The following is a 27,048-nucleotide window of genomic DNA, read 5'->3' as shown; positions in this document are numbered from 1 at the left end:
TGCGTTTTCTCAGGCACAGCTGCCTCAGAGAAGGAATTTTCCAATATTTCAGGTTTCTGAATGGAGTTTTTAAAGCTCTGCTTTCGCAGTTCAGTCTGAATATGAGAACGATTCTGTCCGTATTTTACAAGCCCCTCTCTACGCACGGGCGTGCTTCCGAATAAAGGCGTGAGTAGACCTGGGGTGTGCAGCTCCTCTCCCGTGGAGGTTTTAGCCGAAGCTTGCGTTTCGATAATGGAACGGGTGGAGAGGTGAAGATGCTGGCGTGGCGTTCGTCTCCTTTCTTCAGCCGCCCCAGCAGAGTTTGTCAGCAGCTCGCCGAACCCCCCGGCAGAAGAACCGAAAGACTTTTCGGCCAGAACGGCGCCACCCCCGAAGCCTTCTGCGGTCCGTCCGCCGACAAAACAGCGGCGGGGTTTTTCTCTCTCTCCGGCCCAAAAAAAGCCCCGCCCCCGCCGCCGCCGCTGCCGCCGCGGCGCTCGGAGAAAGCCGAGGTAAATGTCACACCGGCCGCGGCGCGGCGACAGAGGCGAAGGCCACAAAGAACCGCCGGCCCCAGCGGGCCCCTGCTCCTGCTCTCAAGCGAAGTTAAAAGGAGGGCCTGCAGACGGCTAAGTGCGGTTCCCCCCCCTGAAAAGCGTATCGATCCGCCGAGCCGCGGGGCGGCGGTGATGAGAGGGAGCGGGCGGGGACGGGAGCGCCGGCTGCTCATCTCCGCGCGCAGCGGGTCGGCCGCGGGAACGCCAGCGGGCCCAAATGGCAGCGGCCCCACGCTGGCTCCCGCCCCGCTGTCAGAGAGAGCGCCGAGGACCCCGGCCGGCGGCGCTATGGATCGGTCGCCCGGCGACACTTCATTCAGGCACGCAGAGACAATTAGGCCCCGGATTGGGGGGGGGGGGGAAGCCGGCTGCACTGTAACCGAGTTTCAGAACTTTGGCTCAAAAGAAGGTTTATTTTTCCTCAGATGAAGAAAATGAGTAAGAACTGGGTCAATGTTATCTGGTTCCTCAGACCAGTTTGGAATAAGAACATTTTGCCCTCTGTGGTGTCTGGTGTATTTTAGTGTGATGCCTATCTCTCTTTGAAATCTCCCTACCACCCCGTTACCTTTCCAATTTGGAATCCCCAGTAGAGGTGCTGTCCGTACCCTTCTCTGATCTGTGAGATGGTGAGTTTTTTCCGGTTTGCGGCTGAGGTGCCATATCGTGTTTTCACGATAAGTGATATTGTCTGTGGGCATGACAGTTTTTTTTTTTAGCAGTGACTTTTTTTTCAAACTGCCGTGGACGGATGCAGCCAGTTGTGTCCTGCCGATGCACAACCTGCCACAGTCAGTCCTGTAGTGAGCACCTGTATGGACTGAGCCACTCAAACCTGCCGCCGTGGGGCCCAGCATGCACCTGTATGGACTGAGCCATTCAAACCTGCCACCGTAGGGCCCAGTCTGCTCCTGTAGTGAGCACCTGTATGGACTGAGCCACTCAAACCTGACACTGTGGGGCCCAGCATGCACCTGTAGTGAGCACCTGTATGGACTGAGCCACTCAAACCTGACACTGTGGGGCCCAGCATGCTCCTGTAGTGAGCACCGGTATGGGCTGAGCCACTCAAACCTGACACTGTAGGGCCCAGCCTGCTCCTGCAGTGAGCACCTGTATGGACTGAGCCACTCAAACCTGCCACCGTAGGGCCCAGCCTGCTCCTGTAGTGAGCACCTGTATGGACTGAGCCACTCAGACCTGCCACCGTGGGGCCCAGCATGCACCTGTATGGACTGAGCCACTCAAACCTGACACTGTAGGGCCCAGCCTGCTCCTGCAGTGAGCACCTGTATGGACTGAGCCACTCAGACCTGCCGCCGTGGGGCCCAGCCTGCTCCTGCAGTGAGCACCTGTATGGACTGGGCCACTCAGACCTGCCGCCGTGGGGCCCAGTCTGCACCTGTGTGGACTGAGCCACTCAAACCTGCCACCGTAGGGCCCAGTCCTGCTCCTGTACTGAGCACCTGTGTGGACTGAGCCACTCAAACCTGCCACCGTAGGGCCCAGTCCTGCTCCTGTAGTGAGCACCTGTATGGACTGAGCCACTCAGACCTGCCACCGTGGGGCCCAGCATGCACCTGTATGGACTGAGTTACTCAAACCTGCCACTGTAGGGCCCCAGCCCGCGCTCGTGGTGAGCGCCTTTACCCCTGGGACGCCGGAGGAAAGTGCAGCTTTCTGCACGAGCTCTTTGGTGTGCTTTTCATTCACATGTTGTGCTGCGGCTTCTCGCGGTGTAGACGGCTACCACTTCAGTGAAATTACTTGTTCCCGTTTACCTGTAAGTGGAAGTGTGGCTGTGTTTGCAGGTTAAATTGCGGCCGCTGCGATGGGGAGCCGGTCCCAGCCGGCCCCAACGAGCTTTGAAAACCCGCTGTTCGTAGCGGACGGAGATTGCTGTCCCATTGGGGGGAAATTGATTCAGTTTTCCCCGCACGTCCGAACGCGGAACGCCACCCCGAGAAGCCTTTTTCCAGCCGTACCCGAGCGATGGCGGCTCTGTGCCCGCGGCAACATCGACAGAAACGCGCTTCCTGGGCTGGAGCGAGGTGCCCGCTGCTCTGCCTATTTGACGGCGGGGCGCCGGGCACAACTGATATTTATTCCCCTTAATGCCAGACTTCAGATTGGACAATCTCCCATTCCCCATGCAGAAATAACATGGCAATGGGAGCTTTCCCTTTTATCTCTCTTGCCTTTTATTTATTTTTTTATTTTACCGAGATGTTTTCGAAATTGTTTGCCCCCCCCCCCCATTTTGAGGTCTTCTCTGCGTGCGCGTTGCCGGCCGTGTTGGCTGGGCCTCTCCCGTGAGCTCCGGTCCTTTCTCAGTTTTCCCAGCCGCGCTGTCTGCGGCTGGGGAAGCCGCACGCGGCTCTGCTTCCGCCTTCTGCTCTTGCTGTGGGTTTTAATTCCCTTTTCCTTCTCCGCCACAGTCGGGCCCCTTTGTGTGTCTGTCTAACCCTTCCACGGCACCACATTAAAGAGCGTCCTCAGCGAAGAGCGTACCGTCGTGCTAATAAAACTAATTCCGTCTGCTCGAGTGTTTTTGAAGTTGAGTGCTGGTGTTGCTGCTCTCGTGTTGTTGTTACCTCAGATGCTACCTGCTTCATAACAGCTAAAGAAACAGGCTTTGATTGAGGCCGCTGAAGGTTGTCTGGAGCAGGATTGCGTTGAGCCTCTGTCAGTGGCAACAGCAGGATGGGTGCAGGCTCAGCTCTGGTTTCCTGCCTCTGCCAGAGAGAGTTTCGAGCTGAAATTCAAGTACGGGACTGAAAACGGTTTTTCGGCCCACCAATTACTGAGCGAATTAACGAGGAGGCGCCGTTTGATCCTTTAAAACAATGTAAAGGTTCCAATTAAAGACGATCGCCCTCACAGCGAGGAACGCGTGTACACATTAGTGCATTATGCACTATCCCAGGACCGCGCTGCCAGCGAGTTTGGGTCAGGACGTGGTGTGCATTTCAGCACTAAGAAGCAATTAAACCTTCTTTCATTATTCATTTGCTAAGCGGGCGGGAATTTGAACGCTGTGAGGTCCACGGCCTGTTCTGGGGCTCAGGAATGAGCGCGACTACCACACGCTGTCCTTTACTCAGTGATTTAATGTAATGTCTGTGGTTTGGTGTGGAGAGCAAAAAAACCTTTTGATTGGTTCAAATACTGTATGTCAGTAATTGCCTACACATTAGCTTTGTTTGGACGGCAGACAAATTGGTTTTGTTTCACGTTACTAGTTTTTGTTTAGGCTTCAAGGATAAGGTCAGATACGCTTTGGATATGTGAAGAAATTTGATTTGGGCCTCTGCAAAATGCCTGTCTGAAGAAAGTTCTCAAGACCTCACTGTCTCATCGCTGTATTGACAGTAAGAAAGTTAGAAAGGTAACGGAATGATAGTGTCATCTGGATTAAGTTTTGGAAATGGAAGCCCTACAGGGAGGCAGTGCACCTACCTGCTGCTAGTACCTACAACACAAGGTGAGGGTGACAGCTTACCAGTGATAGAACCCGCAGGGCAATCTCGCCGGCAGTTGAAATTGGCTGTCGCTCAGCTTGTCTTTAATGAAAATGGGAAGCTTCCAAGTTACAAACTCTTTCCCACAAACGCAGAAGGCCCAGAATGAAGGAGTGAGTCATTGCATTTATAGCACTTTTCCAGATGCTCAACGTTCTTTACAGTGATGAGTGAGAACTCACCTCACCCACCACCAACGTGTAGCACCCACCTGGGTGATGCACGGCAGCCATTTTGTGCTCTCCACACAGAAGCAATCTGACGCCGGCGCTCTTTCTGAACAAATTCAGAAACGGCCCTGGAACAGCCGAGCGCGGTCGTGACTGCTCCCTCCATCAAGCTCGAGGCTAATCACACAAGCGACCTTGCGGGTGACAGGCCTGCCACACCTCTGGTAATTTGGTCTCCGTGACAATGAACGCACATCATCAGAATCCATCAACGGCGCCTTTTTTTTTTCCTTGTGGAATCTGTCAGGTTTTCTCTGTCACAGTCATTGCCTTTCCCCATAAGCAACCAATTAGAGCCGTAATGGCTCACTCCTTTGTCGTTGGGGGTCTTTAATTGCCTAATAATCCTGATAATTACAATACTGATGCTGTCAGGAAGACATCATCCGTTCACTGCCTTTCATATTTATAAACAGGAACGTAAGTCATGGAGTGAAGGTGGCTGCCTTTTCCCAGCCTACATTTATGTGCAAGGTATGGCTGATGTTAGGGGCGGACTTGTTTGTTTAGTGGGTACTGGATGTGGAATCGGGTGTATAAATTGTGGGGCACAAGGTGTTTAATTGCGTCAGAAAATATCCTTCCCTATAAATAAGCAAAATGTAAAATTCTGAGAACTGTGTAAGACAGAGTGAGGTCATTGGCTAAGCTCATAAATGATATGGTCTAACCACACTTTTGATTTGGTGCCCTGACTAACTGGCTGTGGGTTTTCCTGTGTCAGTGCTTTCTGAAACTAAAGTATCCACTAACTCAAGCCAGGTAGTTACCATTTTTTGACTGCTTAAGTATTTTTAATTGGAAAGACATGCGCGCACACACACACATACACACACACATATGTATGGCTCAGAATAAAAGCCTCATGTAAGTAGGCCAGGTTATCGGGAAGGGTGTGATATTGGTGAGGAGATGGGACCAATGACGGGGGAGTTGGGCGGGCATTCCGTACTGGCTCCCAGCCGGTCCACAGCGTCCCACACTCCAGTACATCCTGCCGAAGCCAGTTACAGGAAGAGGCGGGGCTAAAAGATGCGTGCCGAGCGTGGGTTTCTGCACACCTCTGACGTGGGCACGTCTCTCCTCTCTCGCAGGTGCAGCAGATTGACCGAGTGGTGGAGGTGGTGGACGAGGCAGTGAAAGGTGAGTCTCCCAATACCCCTGTGAACGACCGTCGCCACGGTTGCATCACGCACTCTTATTCACAGCTGACTGCCGTTGGGCGCACCGCGTCTTCGGCTTTCTACCGTTTTCCGTAACGCGGTAGTTTCTTGTCCGTAACGTTTTTCACACTCGAGTTGGTGAAACACGCCTGCCTTGCTTCTGATGAAGGTGCCGTATTTCAACTGGGAAATCTCCAGCATCACGAGAAGGAGCAGACGGAATTGCATCACCTTACAAAGGAGACTTTAATCTGCTTCGATGAGTTTATCTGAGAATTTGAGTGCACGTCAGATGTTGCCACTGATAAATGCATCTCTCTCTTCTCTGGCCTTGTGCAGGTTACCATTTGAGAAAGGCAGAATGCTAATTAGCAGAATGCTAATCTCTGCTGTTTTGGAGGCTGCTTACCTCTGGCGGCTAGTAGCCGCTAGTTTTCTCGGCTGCCTTTTGTTTTTGCGCTAGCCTTTCCTCTTCCTGCGAATCAGCCACGTGTACACAGCTTGCGTAAGCTGAAGACCTCAGCGTCTGCATCTCGTAGCCGCGTAAAGATAGCGAGAGCAGGCCAGCTAGTCGTCCACTTCACATACGCAAGTCAGATTTTTAGCTTGTGCCGCCGAAGAGCAGTAAACCAAACCTAAGCGACCCTCGAAGCCTTGAGCTGGCTCACCACAGCCCCACTTCCAGTAAAGGGGGCATCTAGGGGCTGCAAGGCTTGCCACCAGTGTGTTAAAATTTGGGTGGCAGGTGAAACCCCTGGTTTGGCGGCGCAGCGGTCGCTAGCGGCTGAGAGGGGCGGTCGCCGGCTTTGCGCGATCATCTGGGTCCGGTCCCCGCAGCGCAGAGACAGACTGGGGCAGTGCGGGTGCTGAGCCTGTCCAGCGAATAATAGCTCTGCGCTTAATTGGGGCCTTGGCTCCTGTGTTTGTGGATGCGTGAAAGCGCATGGCTTTATTAGCCCTGCGTCGGAGGGAGCTCGCGTCCTTTTTGAAACCCCTCAGTGCTCTATGAATGACTAATTGCATCACAGTTAAATGGTCCGGGAGCCAATTTTGTTACACGTGGCGCTTTATAACCGATGATCTTTTAAACTGTCGCTTCCTTCTAACTATATGAGCTGCGTGAACTGGAGGGATTGTTTTTTTTTTACATTTTTTGCTGTGCGTGTGTATGTGTGAGTGGTGTGTGTTGTGTGTGTGTGTACTGGAAGTCTATTGTCACTGTTTCTAATTCTGTGTGCTGCAATTTATGAGTATGCTTTAAGTGTACACACTCTACGTGTGTGTGTGTGTCTGTCTGTGTGTGGTGTGTTTCTGTCTTGTGTCTTTGTGTGTATTCCAGTTCTGTTTGTGGTGTAGTTTGTGTGTATACTTTAAGTGTGTCGGTGGGCTGTAGTGTCTGTCTGTGTGTGTGTCGTAAGTCATGTCAGAAGAATGAATGAGCACTGGCCTGTGGATTTTGGTGATATTTTCTTAAGTCGTGTTTGCAAATGCATCTGAATATTCAATCTCCTTATTTGGGAATTTAATATCCCTGTCTGGACCTGATGGCCAGCCATGATGTAATCAGCAAGTAAACCCCTTAAGCTGTTTATTAGAGCCAGATATTCGATTTATAGAGTGCATTTAAGGATGATAAACTACAGCGGGCCTCGTTCCTTATTTTTTCAGGTTTTTTTTGAAGATACATTAGACATGGGCCGTCGCAGAGGTCCGACAATTTATGCGATAAATCCCCCTAATGCGCGCGCGTTCCCTGAGACGTATGGGAACCGCGGGACTGGCAGCCGGCCGCGGCGGAGCCGGCGGAGCGTAATGGTGCCTCCTGGCTCCGCGACTGTAAAAGTCAACGGTGGCAGGAGCGGGAGAGTCCATCACACGCGCTCAGACCGGGGGAGGTTTTCACCGGGAGACGGGAGACGAATGGCGGCGCGAGGCGCTCTGAGAACGCATCACGCCTGACCTTGAGCTCCTCTGTCTGCGTGACAGGCGGGGGTGAGACGGGGGGCAAGGGACGGCGAGTTTGTGACCGCGCCGAGATCTGCCTCGCTCTCTGTCCCGTGGACGTGCGTTATTTCGTATCTTTCTCTGAAGATGGTTCCTCTCGCATCAGCACTGCTGTTTTGTCTACACGCATCAGACAAAAGCATCTGTTGTGTCAGCTTTGGAAAGCGGGACCCCTGGGTTAATTTTCGGGGGAGGCAGATCCATCTGGTAATCGGGCGCCGTCCCCCCCCCGTCCCCCCCCCCCCCCGCCATGTGATTTATTGCGAACGGGACGCTTTCAGCGGGCACCTGGCCCAGAGCGACAAGCGGCTTCTCTCCCAGCCGCTCGCTCGCTCGCCCGCCTGCCCGCCGTGTCCACGCGCCGCCGCCCGGGAGGGAGCTTTCCCCGCCCCGCTTTGGGGGACCGCTGCTGTCGGCGCTGTGGGTGGGGGGGTGGGGGGAGAGACCGGCGCTGTCCGGTTCGCTGCAGCCTCGCTGCTCCAGATTCTGCGTGTTCTTTACCACACCCGGCCTTCCTTTCAGAAATCTTTCTTTCTCCCTTCCGTCTTGCCTCCCCCCCCTCTCCGTTGTTCCAAGCATTCAGGCTCCAGGCGTGTAGTGAAAGCTAAATCTTTCTTGTTTTTTTTTTAACAAACAAAACCAGAAAGAGAATAGTTATTAACACACACAGTTATTATATATACACACACACACACATATTTACAAAATAACCAAAAAAAAACCCCCATCAGTTTCCTCGTTTTTTCTTAGCGGTGATATTTCTGATGGTGAAGCAGTGCACAGCCTCCCACTGTTCCTGCTCGTAAAGCGCTAGCGGGCCTGTGAGTGCGGCCATGAGTGGCCAATCCTGACCCCCGCCAAGTTTACCAAACCACCGCATCACAAAAGAGGGGAATGAAAAAGTGGGGGGGGGGGAAACGGCCTCCAGCGTCCTGCAGCGAGAAGCGATGAGAGCCCAGAGCAAAAAAAAAAAAAAAAAAGAATAAAAACTAAAAAATTGCAGTTTTTAAGAACGGTCCCCTCTCTTGCCCGAGAATGGTTGTTAGCTTGAGAATTACATGGTGAAAAAAGCCACCCTCCGAGCTCCCTTCTTACACGGCGAGGCTGGTGCCCTTGGCTCCCCCATGGCTTATGGCTTTGCCCGCCCCAGGAATGCGCTCGCTGGTTTTATCAAGGCTGCAGGAAGGCTGTTTGCGGAGGCCTTGACCTTCCGATCGGCTCAATACGTATCTTTTGTTTAGGCCGGAAAAAAAACCGCGATTAGCTACGGCCTGGTTATTATGTCCATAAAGCATTTTAACGCTCCGTATAGGGCCAGCTACCTGCTTCCAGATTCTAGGTACCGTTCCATGCCTTGGTCCAGTTTGACATGCCTAAATTGGCTGTACACACCAACACTGGTTCTGTTGCAGATTAGATCATAGTAAAACTTTTCATATAGTGTAAAAAAAACTGTCTTTGGCTGTCATTCATGTAGCTAAAATGTCAGATGGTGTAAATGTTAGGACTGATTAAGTCATTAAGGCCAGAAGTTGACATGCAACCCGGAAACATACATTTGTTGTGTACATCTGCACTAGCAGATACAAAATGGCCCAAAATTTCAGCGGTGTGTTTTCACATTTAATCCTGAATCGTTACACATGCAGTACCTTTTCCTTATTTGGGACACTGCATGCTTGTGATGATTGAGAGCTTTTCTGGATTCTTTCGGTCACGTCTTTAGCCCTGTTGAGTACAAATGCTTGCTCCCTTGTGAAAGAGGGCTTCTTCGCCCTCAGTCCTACTGAGACCCAGTTGTTCTCGGTATTTGATGCAACATGCTCTGAAGATGGTTGGGAACACGATTCTATCCCAGCCTGGTCAGCCTCACTGAAGCGGTTATATGTAATCTGGCCACCCGTAAATACTCTTCATCGCAGTACTGACCCACGCGTGTGGACATCGACCGCATACTGATTTTCACAGTGCACACGCTTGTGTTGCTGTGTGAGCCTCCTGCCGGGGGCTGCCAGACCCCTGAAGATGGCCGTTCTGACAGGACCTAAAGAAGGGATTAGTGCGGTGTGCCTGGAATGAGAGAAAGGACCTCTTGCACCTAACATAAAGGTGGTCCCACCTGAGTTTGACATTTGATTGGATAATTGGTTTTCAGTAGGTGGGGCTTGAACTGGAGACCTATTTCAGTTTATGAATAGGGTCTGAGGTAGCGATATGACGATGGCAAGGCAGGACAGGGGAAAATGTGTACTTGTATCACTACTGCATAAAAAATAGAATTTGAAGGATTCTCCCTGTGAGTAAGTTGCTAAGCATGTGAAAATGCAAAGATTTGCCAAAAACCCAAAAATTTGAAACCCAGGCACAGATTGTGTTTATCTGTGCTATGTAAATACCATTCGGGCACCAAACTCTGATCTGGTTTACTCAGAAACTGGTGTCTTTTAAAAAAATTTTTAAAACAGTCTTACCTTACCATCGTCAGTGCAGCTGCCTCACTGCATTAATGTTTTTTAAAATCAGAGAATATTACAGCTTTCCATTTGACAACTTTTCAAAAAATGGAGAGAATGATTGAAAGAGGTATATCAGGAATGTGAACTGGAGAAAATGTTTAGCAACACATCAGTTTCAGGCTTCCTGACATTGGTCTATTTAAAAGATAATAGACTCTATTACCATAAACACCGTGCGTGTGCGTGCTCACTGGAGCACCTGTTGAGAGTGCGATGGGGAACGTTGGTCCTACTGGAACGTTCCGTTTATTAGCCTTCCCGGTTTATACCGACGCCCTGCGGTGGCACACGGTCGCGTCTAGCGTACGGATAGCGTGAGCAAGGCATCGATTTAGGGGCCCATTTTGTATAAAGGCCTCAGAATAAATGCACACATTATTAAAAACGGAACGCGATTTGTGTCTGCGAGGGGGGGGGGAGATAATGTGCCCGCGTAAGGAATTGAACCAGATAATGCATTCCTGTCCTCTGTGTGTGGAGTAGGCCTTTTAGGAAATGAAGGTTTCGCTGGATTTGTCACTTCAGAACATACGTGGGCGGGGGGTCGGCAGGGGGGGGGGGATCCAGCTGACAGAAATGACAGATGCTGCTCAGTGCCTTTTCTCTCTCCGGGGCTCATTTTGAAAAGGGGTGCGTTTAAACGCTCCCCCCTGGTCCGCCGGTCCCCCGAGTGAGGCATTGACTGGTGTTCTCGCAATCACACTCTTACCTGCCGTATGAAATATTAATGGGAATGCAGTTGGGCAGGGGCAGGCTCAGTGTCTCTGGAGCTCCCTCTGTTTATCTGTTTAAAAAAAGGGAAGATGTGTGCGGGGGGGGGGGGGGGGGGAGAACACAATGGTTTCAGATCCATGACTTCTCACTGAACCAATGAATCAGAAAATTACTTGTTATACCTTTAGCATGAGGTTTTTTTTTTTTTTTTCGGCCCAATTATTTGCATGTAGATGGGCTGTGTGAATTATTTAGCGAATGTTATTAGTTCACGGCACGTACTTCTGAATGCATAAAGGCGCGGGGATGTAATTAAATTCTCCCCGTGATGTGAGTGGTGCAATCGGACCAGCGGCGTGAACTTTTGACACAATGAAAGGCATTAGCCGCCTTGTTATCGGATTCATCTCCCGCGCTGCTTTATTAAAAAGCGCCGAAGAAAGTCCCGGCACTTACAAGAGATCCTCGCGGGTCGGCGTGCGTTTGTTCTGTTTCTCGCCCTGTCTGCCCCCCCCCCCCCACCACCCCACCTCATCCTCACCTGCGTGCCGCAGCGCTGGAGGTAGGAGTCGTGGAGTAATCGGACTTTATGGCCAAAATTGGTTTGCGTCTTGTTAAATTTATAAGGGAGAAAGGGGAGCCGGGTTTCGTGGCGTTTATCAGTCACCGTCTCCGCGTCGCGGTAAAATAATTACCGCTGCGGGTCAACTCTGGTAAACACGTTTATTGAGATGGGCCGGCGACGCGGAGCTCGGGCCGCGGGCCGTTAAAATCGTTTGTTACCCAGGGCGTCTCGTTCAGGGAAACCCTGAAATTGAATTTTTGGGGTTTCAGCGCGGTTGTACCGCTCCGCCGTTCGGTGGCCTCAAGATGACGCTCGCGCTGTCTGAGGTGTTCATTTTTTTCCTCGTACCCAGCGGATAGTCGATGGAGAACGCTGTCCCGTGCGTAGCAAAGAACCTTGGGAAATAGGCGAGCGGCCCTGCGTGTAAAGCAGTTTGGCAAAGGCCCCCGGTTTCCACGCTAAGCCGCAGGCGCGCCACAGGCGCAGCCGCAGGTCGCGCCGTCAGTACGCGTTTCGGGAATGGGACGGACCCCGGAACGGGGACGGTGCCTTTTGCAGCCCCGCCGGTCCACGCGTGCTGCCGATCGAGGCTCACGTTGTGCGCCTGTCTCGGTGGCATCGCTAAGAGACGGCCTGAACTCCGAACAGGAATACAGCACTGCGTGTTCAGTCCAAAGCTCTCGAGCTCTTGGAACTGCCCTAGTGCATAATTTCCTCCCTTAACCTTCGTAATTTGGAATTGAAAGGGTAGGCGCGCATTGTCGTGGAGATGCCGTTTTCCCGGGCACCGCAACACGATGTCCTCGTGGCTCTGTACTGCGTTCATCCCCGGGGCGCGACGCTTCGTCCCCGCTGCCGCTCGGTATGCGTTCCTTCAGTTTTCACTGCAGCGCAGGCCGCACGCACGCCAGAGAAAAGAGACTCGTGCATAGAAACCACACAACGCTTTGCGTCTGCGCCTTTTTTTCCCTCCCTCGATCGTAAGTGTTCCTGTCCGCATGCGAGGCTGCGGCGGACGGGCCCAGCGAACGCCGCCGTCCGCGGCTCTCTGCCAGGTCGTCCTTCCCGAGAGAAAACCTCGCCAAGTTGCCAAAGAGGCATTTCAGCCTTTTGTCCAACCAACAATGTAAATAAATCCCCCTCTGCTCAGGCCTACAGCGACGCTGGGAGCGGGTTGGGTTGGGGTGGGTGGGGGGGTGGCTGTGCATTAGCTCTGGGTAATGTATTCTGGTGAAGTGTTATGACTAGTATTTATATGTTTCATTTGAAGGTCACTCGGTGCGCCTGTTGGGTCAGAAAAAGGATAATGGAAAGCGGTTGGGGGGAGCGCGATTGGATTTGCCGAAGATTAGGAAGAACCCACTGATAGAAATCATTTCCATCAATACCGGGTAAGCTGTTTTCAAAAACCTCTCTCATAAAATATTCAGCATCACCTGAGAATTCAATTTCTCTTGCCTTCCCGCCGACACAGCTCGGCGTCGTGGCGGGCTCCCTGCTCCCCCCAGGGTCCCCCTTTGAAACCGAAATGATCTGAACCCCTCGGGGCTTTTGATTGTATCATTTTCAGACTGTGTGTGTGTGCGTGCGTGCGTGTGTGTGTGTGTGTGTGCGCGTGCGTGTACGTGCCTGTGTTTGAGAATCAAATCTGTTTGCTTTGCTTATTATTTCATTATCGAGCTGCAGGTGACTCCCACTATTTCAGGGCTTTAATTGGATTCCTCTGAACTCAAACAGAAAGTGATGTCGACTTTAAATGAGTGTGACAAGCCTAATTTTTTTTAGAAATACAAATCAGGCACTTTGCTGTGTAGCACTGGGAGAAACTGGAGGTAGGTATTTGGTGAATTGTCAGAAATTTGAAATGTAGAATCAGCTCTAAAATGCATTAATCCAAATTTGACAGTTTTTATAGGAATAAAATGTACTCTATCACCATTCATTTAATGCCGCACATTTTACTGTCTGTCAGCGGGCAAATAGCTCTACCTGTAATAATGCGCCTTTTTGCTCTCCATTGAAGAGTCACTGAACTCCATTAAACTTTCTGAGCTTGTCACTTGTCTGGCCTTGTGCGCCAGACTCTGGAAAGTTCTCTGTAAAGGAACAGTTCTCCTTCAGCAAGGTTAAGATGGTAAATGGTTTGCGCTTTTCCTTCTGCAAAGCTCAGACAGACGTTCTTCTGGCGTGTATTTTAAAAGCCAGGGAGAGGGTTGTGGGTTCAGGCTGAAGGTGGACTGCGTCAGCAGGCGCAAAGCTTCCGAAACGCAATGCAAAGTGCTCATCCCTGATAATTTCCCGCTATTTGTCTAAAATGGGGAAAGAGCTCCTCGCCGGTTTGTTTGATCAGTAGAACAGCCGGAGTGGCCTCAGCTCCTTGGGGGAAGAGAAGAAAGTAGACGCGCGGATTTCCCCCAAGACTTCCTCTGACTGCTTTTCTCCCGGGCTCTCTGAGGAGGGAAGTTATAATAAGACGCTTGATTGAACCCCTCGGGCGGACTGCAGGCCCCGAGACGGCCACAGGAGTCGCCCTCGTGCGGCGAGACGGAGAGCGCGCCCGCGACGACACCCCCGTCTCCCTGGGCGATACCCCCGACCAATTACGTGCCACCCCGAAGGGCCGTTTGCCGGACGGCTGTCGACTCGCGAAAAAAACCCTTTCCTCTACGAGCGAGAAATCGCTCAAATCAGATTCATTAAAAAGAGCCGCAGAGCTCCCAGGAAAAAGGCCCCTGTCCTCTCCCGTTTGGCTGAGAACATGTGCACACTCTGACACGCGTTAGAGGAGGCGGGCGGGGGTCAGGACCCCGCGGCCCGTGGGCAGAGAGCATGCCATTGTGCGGAGAGAACAGCCAGTTCATTTTCGGTTTCCTGCACAGAGCCGCGACCCCTGACCCCCACGGCGGGGCTGAGAACAGCGGGGGGGAAGGGTGGGGGCTGTAATTCGGGAGCCCCGCCACCTGCGCGGCTCTTAACCTGCCGCCGCAGGGCCCGCGGACCTTTGAGCCAGGGGACGGGGCCCGGGGGCGAGGGAGCCTGAAGCCATCAGTATTCCTGCTCATGTTCCTCCTCAGCCGGACAGTCTCCTCTCTGTTTATTGGTCTTCGCCGCGGGGCCCCCCCGCTCAGCCAGCCAGCCAGCCGGACCGGCCCTTAGCTCCTCTGATTTCCACAATCAGCCTTGTCCAATGCATTCGACACAACACCCTCCACACCAGAGATTGGACTCATCTCTCCTGCAAAGCGACTTTATATTGTCTATCCCTCCCACCTCCCTGCCGTACCCCAAACCCCTTAGCCTTCATTTCTGAAGCTCAGACACCACAGCCCCCCCCCCCCCCCAACACAAAAAAAAGATTCAGATTTGGTAAATTCCAAATCCAATTTAAAAGTAAATAAAGCTTCTCTTTTCGCGCCCCTCCGTACTTTTTGAGTTTGCCTTACAAGGCCGGCCCGTGTCCCGCCGCGGCGTCGTCGGGGAGCCCCCCGTTCGTGCCCTCGTGTCCTCTGCACGCGGTAATGGATCCCGGCCACAGCAGGTCTCGGGGCAGATACGGGTATGTGAGCATAAAATGATCACTGAAGTATGGAACCCAATTTATCACTCTGCTGGCTTGTGATTGTGTTCTTATTTTCAGAGGTGTGAGGCTCTGAAGGGCTGTCCGGGTTACGCCTTTGAACTTTGCCAGTATCCACTTTGACCAGAGCTCATATATCCAGGCCCCTTGCACCTATATGGGTCTGTCATTTCCAATTACAGCAATAGCCGGGACCGATAAGAAGAGATGGGTCTCTTTAAAGGCTTTCTAAAGGGAGCCGCGCTTCCTCCTTTGAGAGCCTGGGTGCTCGCTGCTTGCTCTTCCCTGTAAAAATAGCTTCCCCTCCCCCCGAGTCCGTTGGAGAATTCTCTCCCTCGTTAAATGGAAATTAAGTGCACCTCATCACCGCGTCTGTACTTCGGCAACAAAGGCAGCGGCGTTTCCCGAGGTAGCGAGGAGGTCATCTTGTTACGCGTTCAGACGTTATCAGGCGAAGAGTTTCCGCTGGTAAACAACGCTAGTTTAAGTAAATTCCAGGTCCCCTGGAGACTGTGTTCCCTGTGTCTATCATGAGAAATGAGAAATGTGAGGCTCTGTTTTGTGGTGACCCTCCATATTAAGCCAGGATTCAATTAGCCAAACAGAAGTTTCTTCGATCGCAAACGTCAGAAAAGCAAACGGTGTGTGGTGCGACGGGTGAGTCTGCGGATGAGTCTAGAGGCGCCGTCTTTTTCGTGTCAGTTTGTCGCAGCACCCAGGAGAGGGGAAGGGGACCGAGGGGACCGGCTCCTCTCGCTTTGATGTTGTACCTTTAATCTTTGAATTTGTACAACAGCGAGGTACAAATTCCCCTGCATAACGACGGGTTAATTACAACCCTCTCTCTGGGCGCCAGTTAGAGACAAAATTAGACGAGGAGACGCCTCGAGACGCAGGTACGATTCCTGCAGTCGCAGCGAGTCGTTTTGGGACGCTTCCGTTCGCTTTGCTCTTTTTGATTAATTATCATGATTAAATCCGAAAATACGGGTGTGGAACGCTGTATTTGCAGCAATCCAAATCTTTTTCCGCAGGGGGACATCATCGGTGTAGGATGCTAGATTTGTCTGAAGATTCAGCAGCCATTTGTTTACTTGAGTGAGGCAGCCGTCAAACACAGTAAATGTAGTGGAGGGGGTGGACTTGCATGACCTATGTGACTCATGTCGCTCTGATTGCTGTTGCCATATGCTGCGTGCAGAAAGCAGTTTTGCAGCAGATATTCTGTGTCTTTTTACCCCTGTGCCGGAGTGCTTTTGACATGTGAACGATGAGGGACATCACACCTTGTAAGCGAGAGCGCGAACAAGGACCCAGGGCTGTCGTGGACGGGCCGCGTTAGCTCAGGCTGACTCAGTGGCTGTGCTGCTCTTACTCATTTCTTTCGAGCGCACATCCTCTAGCACGTAAACAAGTGCTCTCTGCTGCTTGAGAGTATCGCTGCATAAATTTGCGTTTTCTTTTTTTTTTTGCCACATTTTAAAATTTATGCAGGGAATAATCCTGCTCCTCTTACCCAGGCTGTCCCTCCCCCCCCCTTCCCCAGAGTGGGCTGGGAAAATGCATTTTCTCTGTCAGCGAGGATGCTGCTGCTGTTGTTGTTCGATACCCATCCTGACCTTACTGCTGTTTTCCCCAAATAAGCGGATGTTTTCTCAACAGTTGCATTCAACCAAGAGGTGAACTGTCACCGTGGCACGTTGCCTACGTGCAGAACGTGCTTGCACGCCATTTTAACAATGGGACAGATAGGCTACTCTTTCATACTTTTTGAAAGTATTTAAATGCACTGATATCAATGATACAGCACACTCCTTTGTTTACTTGCTTTTTGTGTGTTTCTGATTTTACAGCCTAATGCAAAAAAATCTGTGGAAACTTCTGTATTTCTCCTTGACCATAAAGGAGAAGATGTCACTGTCAACAGATCTGAGTGCATGTAAGGGGGATAATTTTCCTGCTGAGCTTCTTAGCGGCGCCTCTTAATCCCTGAGCAGCAGACAGCCTAATGTAGTGTGATCAGTGACAGGGACTAAACGGTTCTGCCAGTCATCCCCTGCCCCTGCTATGTCCTGACCTTTTGAACTGCCGATCCTACCTGTCGCTGATGCTTGGAGTCCAGCCTGATCTTTTGTGTTTGCTACTCCTCCAGCCAGACACCACATGTGTACAAACATAAACTAACTACACTCTCCTCACACTCAACAAAAGGTTTAATCGTATAAACACCAAAGCAAGAATCAGAAAAGTTAAAATAATTCAGCTGTACATTTTGCATTACAGGTGAGTATTTGAATCGCCCTCCGCCCCAATAAGACTCAGATTTGTTTTCACCAGATAAGGCACTCATTTATGTTTTTCACACAAAAAAAAATGGTTTTTTGGGAATATACACAGACTTCATGAATGAGCCCTTGTAGACTTCCAGTCCTCTACAAACCACCCCCCTGATCTATATGTATACGTGCAGTGAACCAAAGGAAACGCCAGAAAAATGCCAAAACTTTTCTATTAACACCCCAGTGAAATAAAATGTGTAGAATGATCTAGTAAGTGGATATTTTATTGTGAACTGTCTTGTTTTAACTTTGTCTTTTATGCCAGGTCCCATGTGTTAAAGAGATTTTGATCTCAGTGGGTATTCCTGGTTAAATAAGGGTTAAATGAAATGAAGTAAATAAATACCAACACTGGCCCTTTTTTGAATTACATTAGTCACGCCTTCCCTAGAGTGAGATAGCTATAGTGCCGTGTAAAACTAGTAAGAAAATTCCCTCAGCCTAGGTGGACTAGTTCTTGGTCACTGTCCAAGGGACCGGAACAGGCAAGGAGGAGAATTAAGAAGGATCGGCACAAACACTTGCATAATGATAGTGAGAACTAGCAAGTTAAAAGAAGCTAATGAGTTTATTAAACTGGCCATTTCCCCCCAGTTGTATGGAAGTGCACTGTATGATGTTGCTAGCCAGCAAACATGCAGTGAAGCCAGAGAAATGCACGTCTGCAACATCATTAAAGCACTGAATATGTTAACTCATACAATAATGCATACATGAATAAAATTAAACCTGCAAATAAATGCAATATAAATAGTAATACAAATAAAATGTATCGTACATTAAACAAATTGAGTCATTTAGCTAGCCTTACATCCATATAGCTTGTGAAAACCATAAAGCATCCATTATATAGCCAAGTAAGTTCTGAGGAGTGGGAATGTCGACTCACAGACTGACTAGCTTTTGCTATGTTACGTTATGTTATGGCTCTTTTCAGCAGGGAGGCTTATGCTGCCATGTCATTGGCTGAGTTAAAAAAAGGCATTTTGTCGGGGGCATGGCTTAAGGCCTCAGTTTCTCTGCGTTTCTGCCTTTGCAGCTGGTAGAACAATTTCTGGTCTTTTAAAAAAATTGTCCTCTCCATGAGTCCAGCATTGTAAATCCTTTCAAAATTTTAGCTTGAACACTGCCCTTTAATTGGGTGTGGGGCCACCGGAGGCGGCATGGCCCACATGCACCGGCTTGTGGAATTCTGCGGTAGGATCCTGACGCCACTTCTCTGAGATAGTCAGCGGACTCGTGTTTAGTGGATGGAAGTGGAAAATGCCGATTCAGGTGCCGCTCCGTGCCATTACGGATCATTTCACTTTTGGAACGCCGTTGAGTTTCCTTGTTTTGTTCACTGCCTCAGTATAACGTAGGAGAGTCTCATACTGCATGTAAGAATAAACATCAGTCGGGGTTGGTCTGATTCAGCACCACAGGGGAGCAGTGGTAATCTGACACTTTGCCCAGAGTCTGAAATGTCCCGTGGAAGCACAGGAGCCTCCGCTCCAGCCCTTTTCCTGGCCCATCCCGCCCTCTCCCTTCGGAGCGGTTTCCCAGGCCGGCCCGGTTCTCTCTCCGGGAGCGACGGCGCTGGTGCAGGGGTCCTGTCCTCGGATGCCCTCCGCGGGGCACTCTTTCCCCCCGCCGTGTTGCCAGACCGCGGTGATCGTGATGGAATCACATTTTCTGAATGTTTGTGCAAGTCTGCAGAAGTCAGGCCGGCAGCAGCAGCAGCGAGGCTTACTCACCAGCCCTAAATAGGCTTGAAAAATAGTGGGCTTTCCGCCGGGGCCAGATGGCGGCGAGGTTTTAACCCGCTACCTCCGTGTCATTCCGGGGCACGCTCGATTTTTCCTTTTTTTTCCTTTTTAATAGGGCTTTTGCCTCCAGATTAAGGGTAAATAAGCAGGATTTCCCCCCCCCATGTTTTTTAATGTGTTATCGGGGTTTATGGAACCATGTTTTTGATGCCACTATGGAGTGCCATCCACTATAAGAGGCCTGTAGGTGTTCAGCAAGGCCAAATTGTTTTTTTGCAATAACGATTAGGGGTAAACATTTTTTTTAAGGAAGTTGCCATGAAAACCACTGTATACATTGATAGATTAGCCTGCACTGTTACTGTAGCACGTTTCTTTTCATTGTTGTGTCTCCAGCCTGAAAAGGCCAGTCTCGGTGCAGTGGTTCGCTTGCACTCAGTCACCCCGTGCCGTTGGAGTTATCACGTCTGAAGCCTGACACGTGCAGCGCTCCGCTGGTCTGTGTGGGATCTCTGAAAACTTCTCCACCCACTGCCTGGCAACTTTACCCCTCCGGCTAATGGACAGCTGCGAGAGTCACATGTTTGGGGCCTGCCAATCGCACACCGACAGCATGTTTTTTTTTTTTTTTATTATTTTTTTTTTTTAAACGAACCCAGCATTAAGCAGGCAGACAGACACGGTGATTCCAGATGGCGGGGTGTAGATTTGTACACATCGCATTTGTTTCTCCGTTGGCTGCAAAAGTTGCCATAAGCTTCCGTGCAGCAGCTTTCTGTCTGAGAGCATCGCCGCCCCGCTGATTGCATCAGCTCGAGGAACACAACAAAGTTCCACGCTGGGCTTTCTTTTCATACTGTTGAAAGGAAATGGAAAACTTGCTCGGCTTGCTTTTCACTGAAGGCATTCTCAGTTACACCATGTGTTGTCTTTTGGATGTGGAAAAAAAAAAAAGAAAAGAAGAAGGAAAAAAAAATGCAGACTGAAAATGTAAAGCTGACGTTGAAGTCGTGTTTTAAACAGTGACGGTATTCATTATGGTCGGTTTGTTTGGGCTTGTCACATGCTGAAGATTTCCTCAGGGTGTTTCTCCGTTTTGTTTCACCGTTGAAGTACGGCCACGTGCAGTCAGCTGAGGTCGCTCGCAACTTTAAACTGTGGAAACTTTTGACCAGATGACATGTCACTCTCCCGTTTAGTGAAGCGCTTCTTAGAAGTGCTTTTCTATTCAGTTCGTCTGCGATTGCACAAAATTAAACTGTGGCTTCACGTCAGGGAAAAAAAAAAAAAAAACCATCACATTTCACCAGCATCACATGGACGGGGACAGTAAACCATTCATCTTGGGCCCACTAACTGGCTCCATATTTATGCGTTTCATTTAAACAAAAAAGGAGAGTACGTTGCATATTAAAACAACTGGGCCAGGCCTGTGCTCAGACGAAAGTCTTTGCGTGCCCCTCCGTCCGAAAATATTGCAATTTTCGGTTTTAATTTGCTTCTGAGGTAGGAGTGACATCAGGGCTGACATTTGGAGGCTCGTTAGATAGAGCACTCTTTGTTCCTGGGCGAAACTACGCTTCGCCATCTCCGCTGCTCAGGCACACTATCAGTCATTCAGTTCCTACTTATCGCCATTTCAGACCTTTCCTCTGGCCTCGAGCCCTGCTTTATTTGGAAAGAACATTATTAAGCATTATGGGATTTTTTTTTTTTCTCTCCTCTCCCTCCGTCAGTCCTCAGCCCCCGCCCCCATTGCCAACCATTATCCCCCTTCACCCTTTTTTTTAAATAGCCCAGCCTTCACAGGCATTTGTGATGTGTGCAAACTGGGAGGGAATGTGGTGACATTGAATGACTCCCCTTGGCGTGTTTTTAACATGTTTTTAACAGACCGATGGGTAGCTTTGATCACGGCTTTGTTAAAAAGCATGACCTAAACATGGGCTTGTTTATCTTGTGTGCGCGACATGTATAGATAGATATCCCAGTGCTCATTGTTGCAACCCCCGCTATCAGTTGGGGAGAGTGCAGACAAGCATGTGTTTTCTAAAGAAGCACGTGATGTCTCTGCACCTTCTTATCAGGCCATAATATTTGCACTTGAGGCTCCCACAGACATGAATAGGGGGGAGACAGTGGGCATGCAGTACATGGGGGGGGGGGGGGGGGCTAATGAGCGATGAGATGTGGTGATTCTGGCCTACTGAAACCCTCTCTTCTCCGGGGAAGCAGGAGCCTGTTATGTGTCACCCTGTGCTGCTGCCGGCCAAAACTGGCACTGGTATGATACGGACTGTGGGGTCCTATACATTCTGTGTGTGTGTGTGTGTGTGTGTGTGTGTAATCTACAGCACATGACAAAATCCTGTAAGCGAAATGGTGGCAGTGTGATGTAACACTGAGAAAAATGCACCGGTAGGTTACAGGGTCAAATTTTGTGTGCGGCCTCAGTAAACATCCTTCTGTACATGGGCATCATCTGAACGGTCGTAAATGTAGATGCGTCTCCTTACGTGCCGTTTTGTTTTGTTTTGTTTTGTGAGCATGTTGGAGGGAGCAGATGAACCCATGCAGTTGACTGTTTTTTTTATTTCTCCTCTCTGAGAACCGTGCTCCTGCTTTTCAAACAAAGGTCAACATTAACATGTCGCTGCTGGCCAAATGCTTCGTGAACTTTTCCCTCCAAAACCACAAGCACATGACGGCCACGTGCACTCTGCTCCATGACGGGACGCGGGCGTTGTGCCTTTTGCGGGAGACTGAGTACACACTGAGGGTATGGTGGGGTGTGTCTTCAGGCATCGCCGCATACAGTAGTTCTGGTAACTTTCAGTCATAAAACCGGAAACAAATCTAAGCATGTAAAGAGTTTCTGTTAAAAAAATAAACAAAAAAAAAATCTGTTGTTTATAACATTCTTTAAGGCTTTCATATTTTGTCAGGGTAATGCTATTGGACATACTGTACAAGAGTATTGTGAGCACGAGAGTTCCAAAATCCCATACTCTTTAAATACTGAATTTACACAAAAATACGCTGTGAGAACACCTCGTTTTTTCAACGTTTGAACAGTACCCAATGGAATTGCAGTAGCTAGGAAGCAAAAACAACAGCAGAAAGATGTGAAAACAATTAATGAGGGGGATTTTTTTATCTGCCGTCCCCGTTTATATTTTATTTTAATCACGCTGATGTGAAATGTAAAACGCATTAGCTTATGGTCTGGCAGGCCTGCGCATTCCCATTGGACACTTTCCCCTTCCCAGTGCACGTTCCCATTGGACGCTTTCCAATCCAAAGCCAGCTGTAAATCCACTAAATCTTTGTCTTAGCCGATCGCTCAGACCAAGTGTTGAAAACAACAGATATTTTGAGAGTGAAAATCATACTGTAATCCACAGGCTTGAATTCTGGCTGGCAACCGCTGTGTTTGTTATGAGGAAACACTTTTGAACAGGCACCCCCGCCTGCTTGATTATGCAGCTTCCTACAGAAAAGCTCTATCCTGTAAGACCGCTCATATCGGTACGTTTGACACCTTTCCATTGCTTATCATGGAAGCGCATTAGTGTGCTCTTGGGTATCTCTCGTCAGACTGGGAGGCATACGGTAGGTTTGAAATTATACGGTGTGTAGGGGGTTTGCAAATATCAACTAATATCAGTATCAACAGTCGAGCCATAGGTTGTATCCCAGATTTAAACAGTGAAAACGTGGGCGTATTTTGACATTTATTTTGGCGCTGCGGAAAGTTCCAGCGCTACTGGAAGCTCGCCTTCAGCCCTTCCTGAGTGGAGTTCACTCAGTCACTCAGCTGAAAGCCCTCACAAAATGTCCCCATACATGTATATGCAGGCCTACCTTTTTGAAACATAACGCTGCATATATTTCTCATAGAGACGGTTTAATTATTCTAATTTATCTGGCAAAAGCTGACCTGCAACCTGTAACGGAACCATCTGGAAAATATGGTCACTTCTATGGGTCAATTTGAATTATGTGATATAATGAGGGCAGGTGGCCAGGTGTACAATTTAATATTAATTGATTAATCCATTAGCTCCAGATATTTGTGGTATTTAATTATCCCTTTTTCTGTTGTGAACTGAGCGAGACTGACTTCAGCTATTTTACCATCTAAGTATATATTTTTAGAGCTTTTTCAGTTGGACAGGACAGTGTAGAGAGAATGGAGAGAGAGAGTGGGAGGAGCATGCTCAACTGGCCACTATTGTAGTCTCTGATGTACAGTGAATATGAAGCCAATAAAAAGCTTAAATTGTGCTAATAAAAAAAAATAAAGAAGAACTAAGAGCAAAAACTTTGGGGAAATAAAAAGAAAGGAAAAGACACCACCATCTTTTCTTGCCCCAGTTCTTGGCTGGCCTTTGGGAACCCTCAGGTCGTTCTTAGGTTTTGCCAAAGCTCGTAGTCTTGACTGAAATTTGTGATTAACGTTTCGGTTCGTTAGATGTAGCGTCAACAATATTGTCTTAAGCAGTTTTGGCAGTGGTACACCTGGGAACACCTATGAAATTCAATTAAATTTCAAATTGATTTACAATATTAGTTTCATTAGATTTTTGTATTAATTTTTACACCTATTACATTAAATTAAATTAAAATTAATTTAATTCTACACCTATTAAATCTTTTCCCCATTAAAAATAAAAATGTAATTCAACAGAGTCATGTGGAATCCTCAAATGCCCTGTAGCAATATCAGGGCACTTCGATTGTGGGTGTATAAATTGAAATGGAGAGCTAAATTGATCAGGTGGATTTATGTATAGATGGGAAGATGTGATTTCTGACAATGTCAGCATGTTGTCAGCATATAGGCTATATCTGCCACAAACACTTCTGAACACTAATGTGCAAATGTTAGAAAGGTTTACAGATCACACTTCATTAATGTATACCTCCATTTTTCGCTGGTTTTTCTGCTGAATCTTTTGCTTAGTATAAGCATGGAAGCTTGCCAGTCATTGTTTTATCTTATTTTTTTAAGACCTCATCATTGATCTCATGCAAAATCCTTTCCACAAAACTGTGTCCAACCCCTAGAGTACAACTTTCAGAAATGGAGAAAAACTTTTTTATTTAATTCACCAACAGAGCTTTATGGTTTCCTTACGTAGGATTTTGAACAAACTTCATTAATTTATGAGACATTTGCCGAACATGATGAGACCGGGATGATTAATATGTATAACACTGATGTATAGATTGCTGATGACTGATTCTCTTTTTCAAAACTGAGAGCATTACCATCTGTTGTGCTGTTGTGCGAAGTTTTCAATTACAATACCATTCGACAACAGGACCCCCCAACGCATCCCGATTAGTGTTTTGCCTGTAGGTTGCGTGTAAGTTGCAAAAAGGCACTTTAAGCATTTCATTAATTGAATTTGACGATGCTCTCCCAGTTACCAAAACAACAGGACGAAAAAACAAGGTGTGCGCCGGGCCCGGGGAAATAGCGAGAGAAGGGGCCGAGGTGCATGCTGGGGGGGAAATGGCAGAATCCGTCATTGCTCACGCTGCGCGACGCGGGGCGGCAGGAAGAACGCGCGGAGAGGACAGCTTTCGGAGCGGGTAATCAGACGAGCCGCAGGAAGACGGAAAGGGGAGCGGAGCGGGGGGAACGTGGCAGGAGTCTCACTGTGTCAGGAAGGGGGGGGAGGAGGAGGAGGAGGAGGAGGAGGAGACGACGACGATGCGCGCTTGATGATGTAGAGGTCTGTCAGGCGGGAGGCGGAGGACGACCCGGTAATTGTGACCCCTGAAGCCATCTTTGCGGCTGGAACAACACCTGCGAGGATAGCTAACCCAGTTTACGGAGCCGTGGGGTAGTGTGCGGGGACTCCAGGCAGCTTGTTGTGCTGGGGAAGCGGACGTGTCTATTTATCTTTCTAGTTAAGGGTGAGAAACGGGGGGCGGAGGGAGGTGGGTGCCCACGGTATCTTGTTTCTCGCGGAATGGGACCACATTAAGGTGATTGAAGCATTTGAGTTGCCTCTTATATTAAATTTGACATTTTTGTAGCCTGTTTTTAGAGGGAAGCAAAGATGCAATTTACTTTTAAGACGGTGTCAGGGTGATTATGGCATTTGGTAGTGGGATGCTGCTGAAATTCTCTCGGATTACTGAAAATTTTTGTCTGAAGCACAGCAATGGAAATCCAGGAGCCTCGGTCTTAGCCCAAACGATTTCACCATCACTTGCACGTCCCTCCCGTACATTGGCTCCACCCATTTCAGACCAGCCAAGTATAATGACCCAGTTCAGTGCTTGTAAATGTAATGTAAACTTTGACCCTTTTTGGTTTGTTTGACACAAAGTCCCGCACAGTGTGGAGGTTTTGTTCGCGTAGAATTTGTTTTCTTTTTCATTTATCTGAAAGGTCTGGCCACCCATACGGGCCCCCCTGGCAGGACTGAATATCCTATTCCGGGGTTTGATAGAGTGTAAGAGTAATTATTAGATTCTGGCTCCGGGCCGAAAGGCGTTTTCATCACCAGCTCCTTGAAGGGCGACTCTGATGGCTCTTGGCAGAGGACCACTAAGCCATGCAAAGTTCTGAGGCGTTTCTTTGTGGAGGCAGATGTGCACAGCGCATGGAAAAAAAAAACTTCTCCCTACAGCGACAAAGAAGAAAGAAACAGAATAGCGTCACATCAGTGAAATTTCCTGTAATGACGCGCTGTGACACACTTTCATTTATCAGTGCGATTTTCCTGCGTACAGTTTTCCACGTACCAGCACTCTGTAGTGCTGCGTTTTCTGAAATTGTGTGAGAATGCAAACTGGAGTGGGCTTTGTAGACACTTGGCCTCCTTTTCCGTAGTCTGCTTCCCCCTAGTTTTGCTCGACTGGGTTGTAGTCTATATTGTAGTCTTCGTACTGACCAGATGGTCAGCCACGTAAGAGTGGTTTTGAAAGTTCCGCCTCTGTTGTTGTTGAATTTCAAAGTGATTTGATTTGCTGGCACATTATGAATATTCATGGCATGGCATGTGGTTGATGACAAAACATCCATAGGTAGCGCAGCTGCTAAGACAAGGCCAGAACCTCTTAGAAACAATAAGGATCAAAGTGTGGTCTGCGGTTGTACTTATATTGGATGAATATGTGCAGTGTTTGAAGTTGGATGGTTTGTCGTGGATCTGGTGAAGACCGCTGTCGGAGGTACAGCTCACATCAGGCCGATGCAAACAACATAACAGCGGTTTAATGGGCTCGCTTTTAAGACTGCTGTCGAGTTCGAGGGGACAGGAAAAAGGAATTTCCTGAAAATGCGGGTTTTTCCCACGGCCTTTGTTGTGAGGCATTTCCCATCCTTGTCTTTTTTCCTCAGGAATGCTCGCGGAAGTCGAACAGCCTTCGGATCCATTTGGAGTTCTGTTGCGCACGTCTTTAGTGCCATAAACGCTCATTTTCGCGGAGATGATAATTTGCACTGGTCCGTGAAAGAGAAATGATCATTTTCTCCTTTAAGTGCAGTTTATCGGAGTGTATGATTTGTAAGAAATGAGGTGAGTCGGTGTTTTGGAGGGGGGGGGGGGGGTCTCTAATGGGCCACAGAAAATTAGCCAGTACACCTCACTACAGATTGCCATGCTAAAATAAATACGGCTATCCCCTTCCCCCGCTAGTGCTAAAGATAGAGAGTGCCGAAATGTTGTCCAGAACAAATACAAACCCGCGGCAGAAATATGTGAAATGAAACACATTTGAGTTTATTTGGCTTGTGGAGCTGTGAGACATTCCCCCTCGTCAGTAATGGAAGGCAGAACTATTTGGGACCACTTGGTGAAGTGCGTCGCTCCACGAGGAAAGTCTGAAAGAACCCAGAAAGAAGAAGTCTGTGTATACCGGCACTCCTCTGTGCCAGAGACCGGAGCCAGGTCCGTGAGGCCTGTCTGGTATTCAGTCATTCAGAATGCTGCTCCTCATTTGAATAAGCAGTTTACACGATTGGAATATTTATTGGAGATGTGCGTTATTGTGAAATTAATTACGTTAACTGGCAGCCGCCATGTTGCCTCGGGCGGCCCGCAGAAACAGCCAGTGCAGTTCATCCCACGATTGTCACTGGGATCCATATTTTTGAGGATTAGTTTCTA

General features: G+C 49.0%; 1 protein-coding gene across 2 annotated transcripts in view; it reads left to right on the top strand.

Moving 5' to 3' along the window:
- The window catches only part of cdkal1 (CDK5 regulatory subunit associated protein 1-like 1), a 374,306-nt gene that overhangs the window by 101,979 nt on the left and 245,279 nt on the right, over positions 1-27,048 (top strand). For both annotated transcript variants that reach the window (XM_035380803.1, XM_035380794.1), the window contains exons 6-7: positions 5,385-5,433; positions 12,523-12,643. In XM_035380803.1, the coding sequence (XP_035236694.1) occupies positions 5,385-5,433; positions 12,523-12,643 (170 nt within the window). The remainder of the gene's footprint in view (positions 1-5,384; positions 5,434-12,522; positions 12,644-27,048) is intronic.

This window comes from Anguilla anguilla, chromosome 1 (genome assembly GCF_013347855.1).
Source record: "Anguilla anguilla isolate fAngAng1 chromosome 1, fAngAng1.pri, whole genome shotgun sequence".
NCBI classification, from domain to species: Eukaryota; Metazoa; Chordata; class Actinopteri; order Anguilliformes; family Anguillidae; genus Anguilla; species Anguilla anguilla.
Note: the sequence above shows the minus strand (reverse complement) of the source record. Positions and strands in the feature narration are given on the sequence as shown.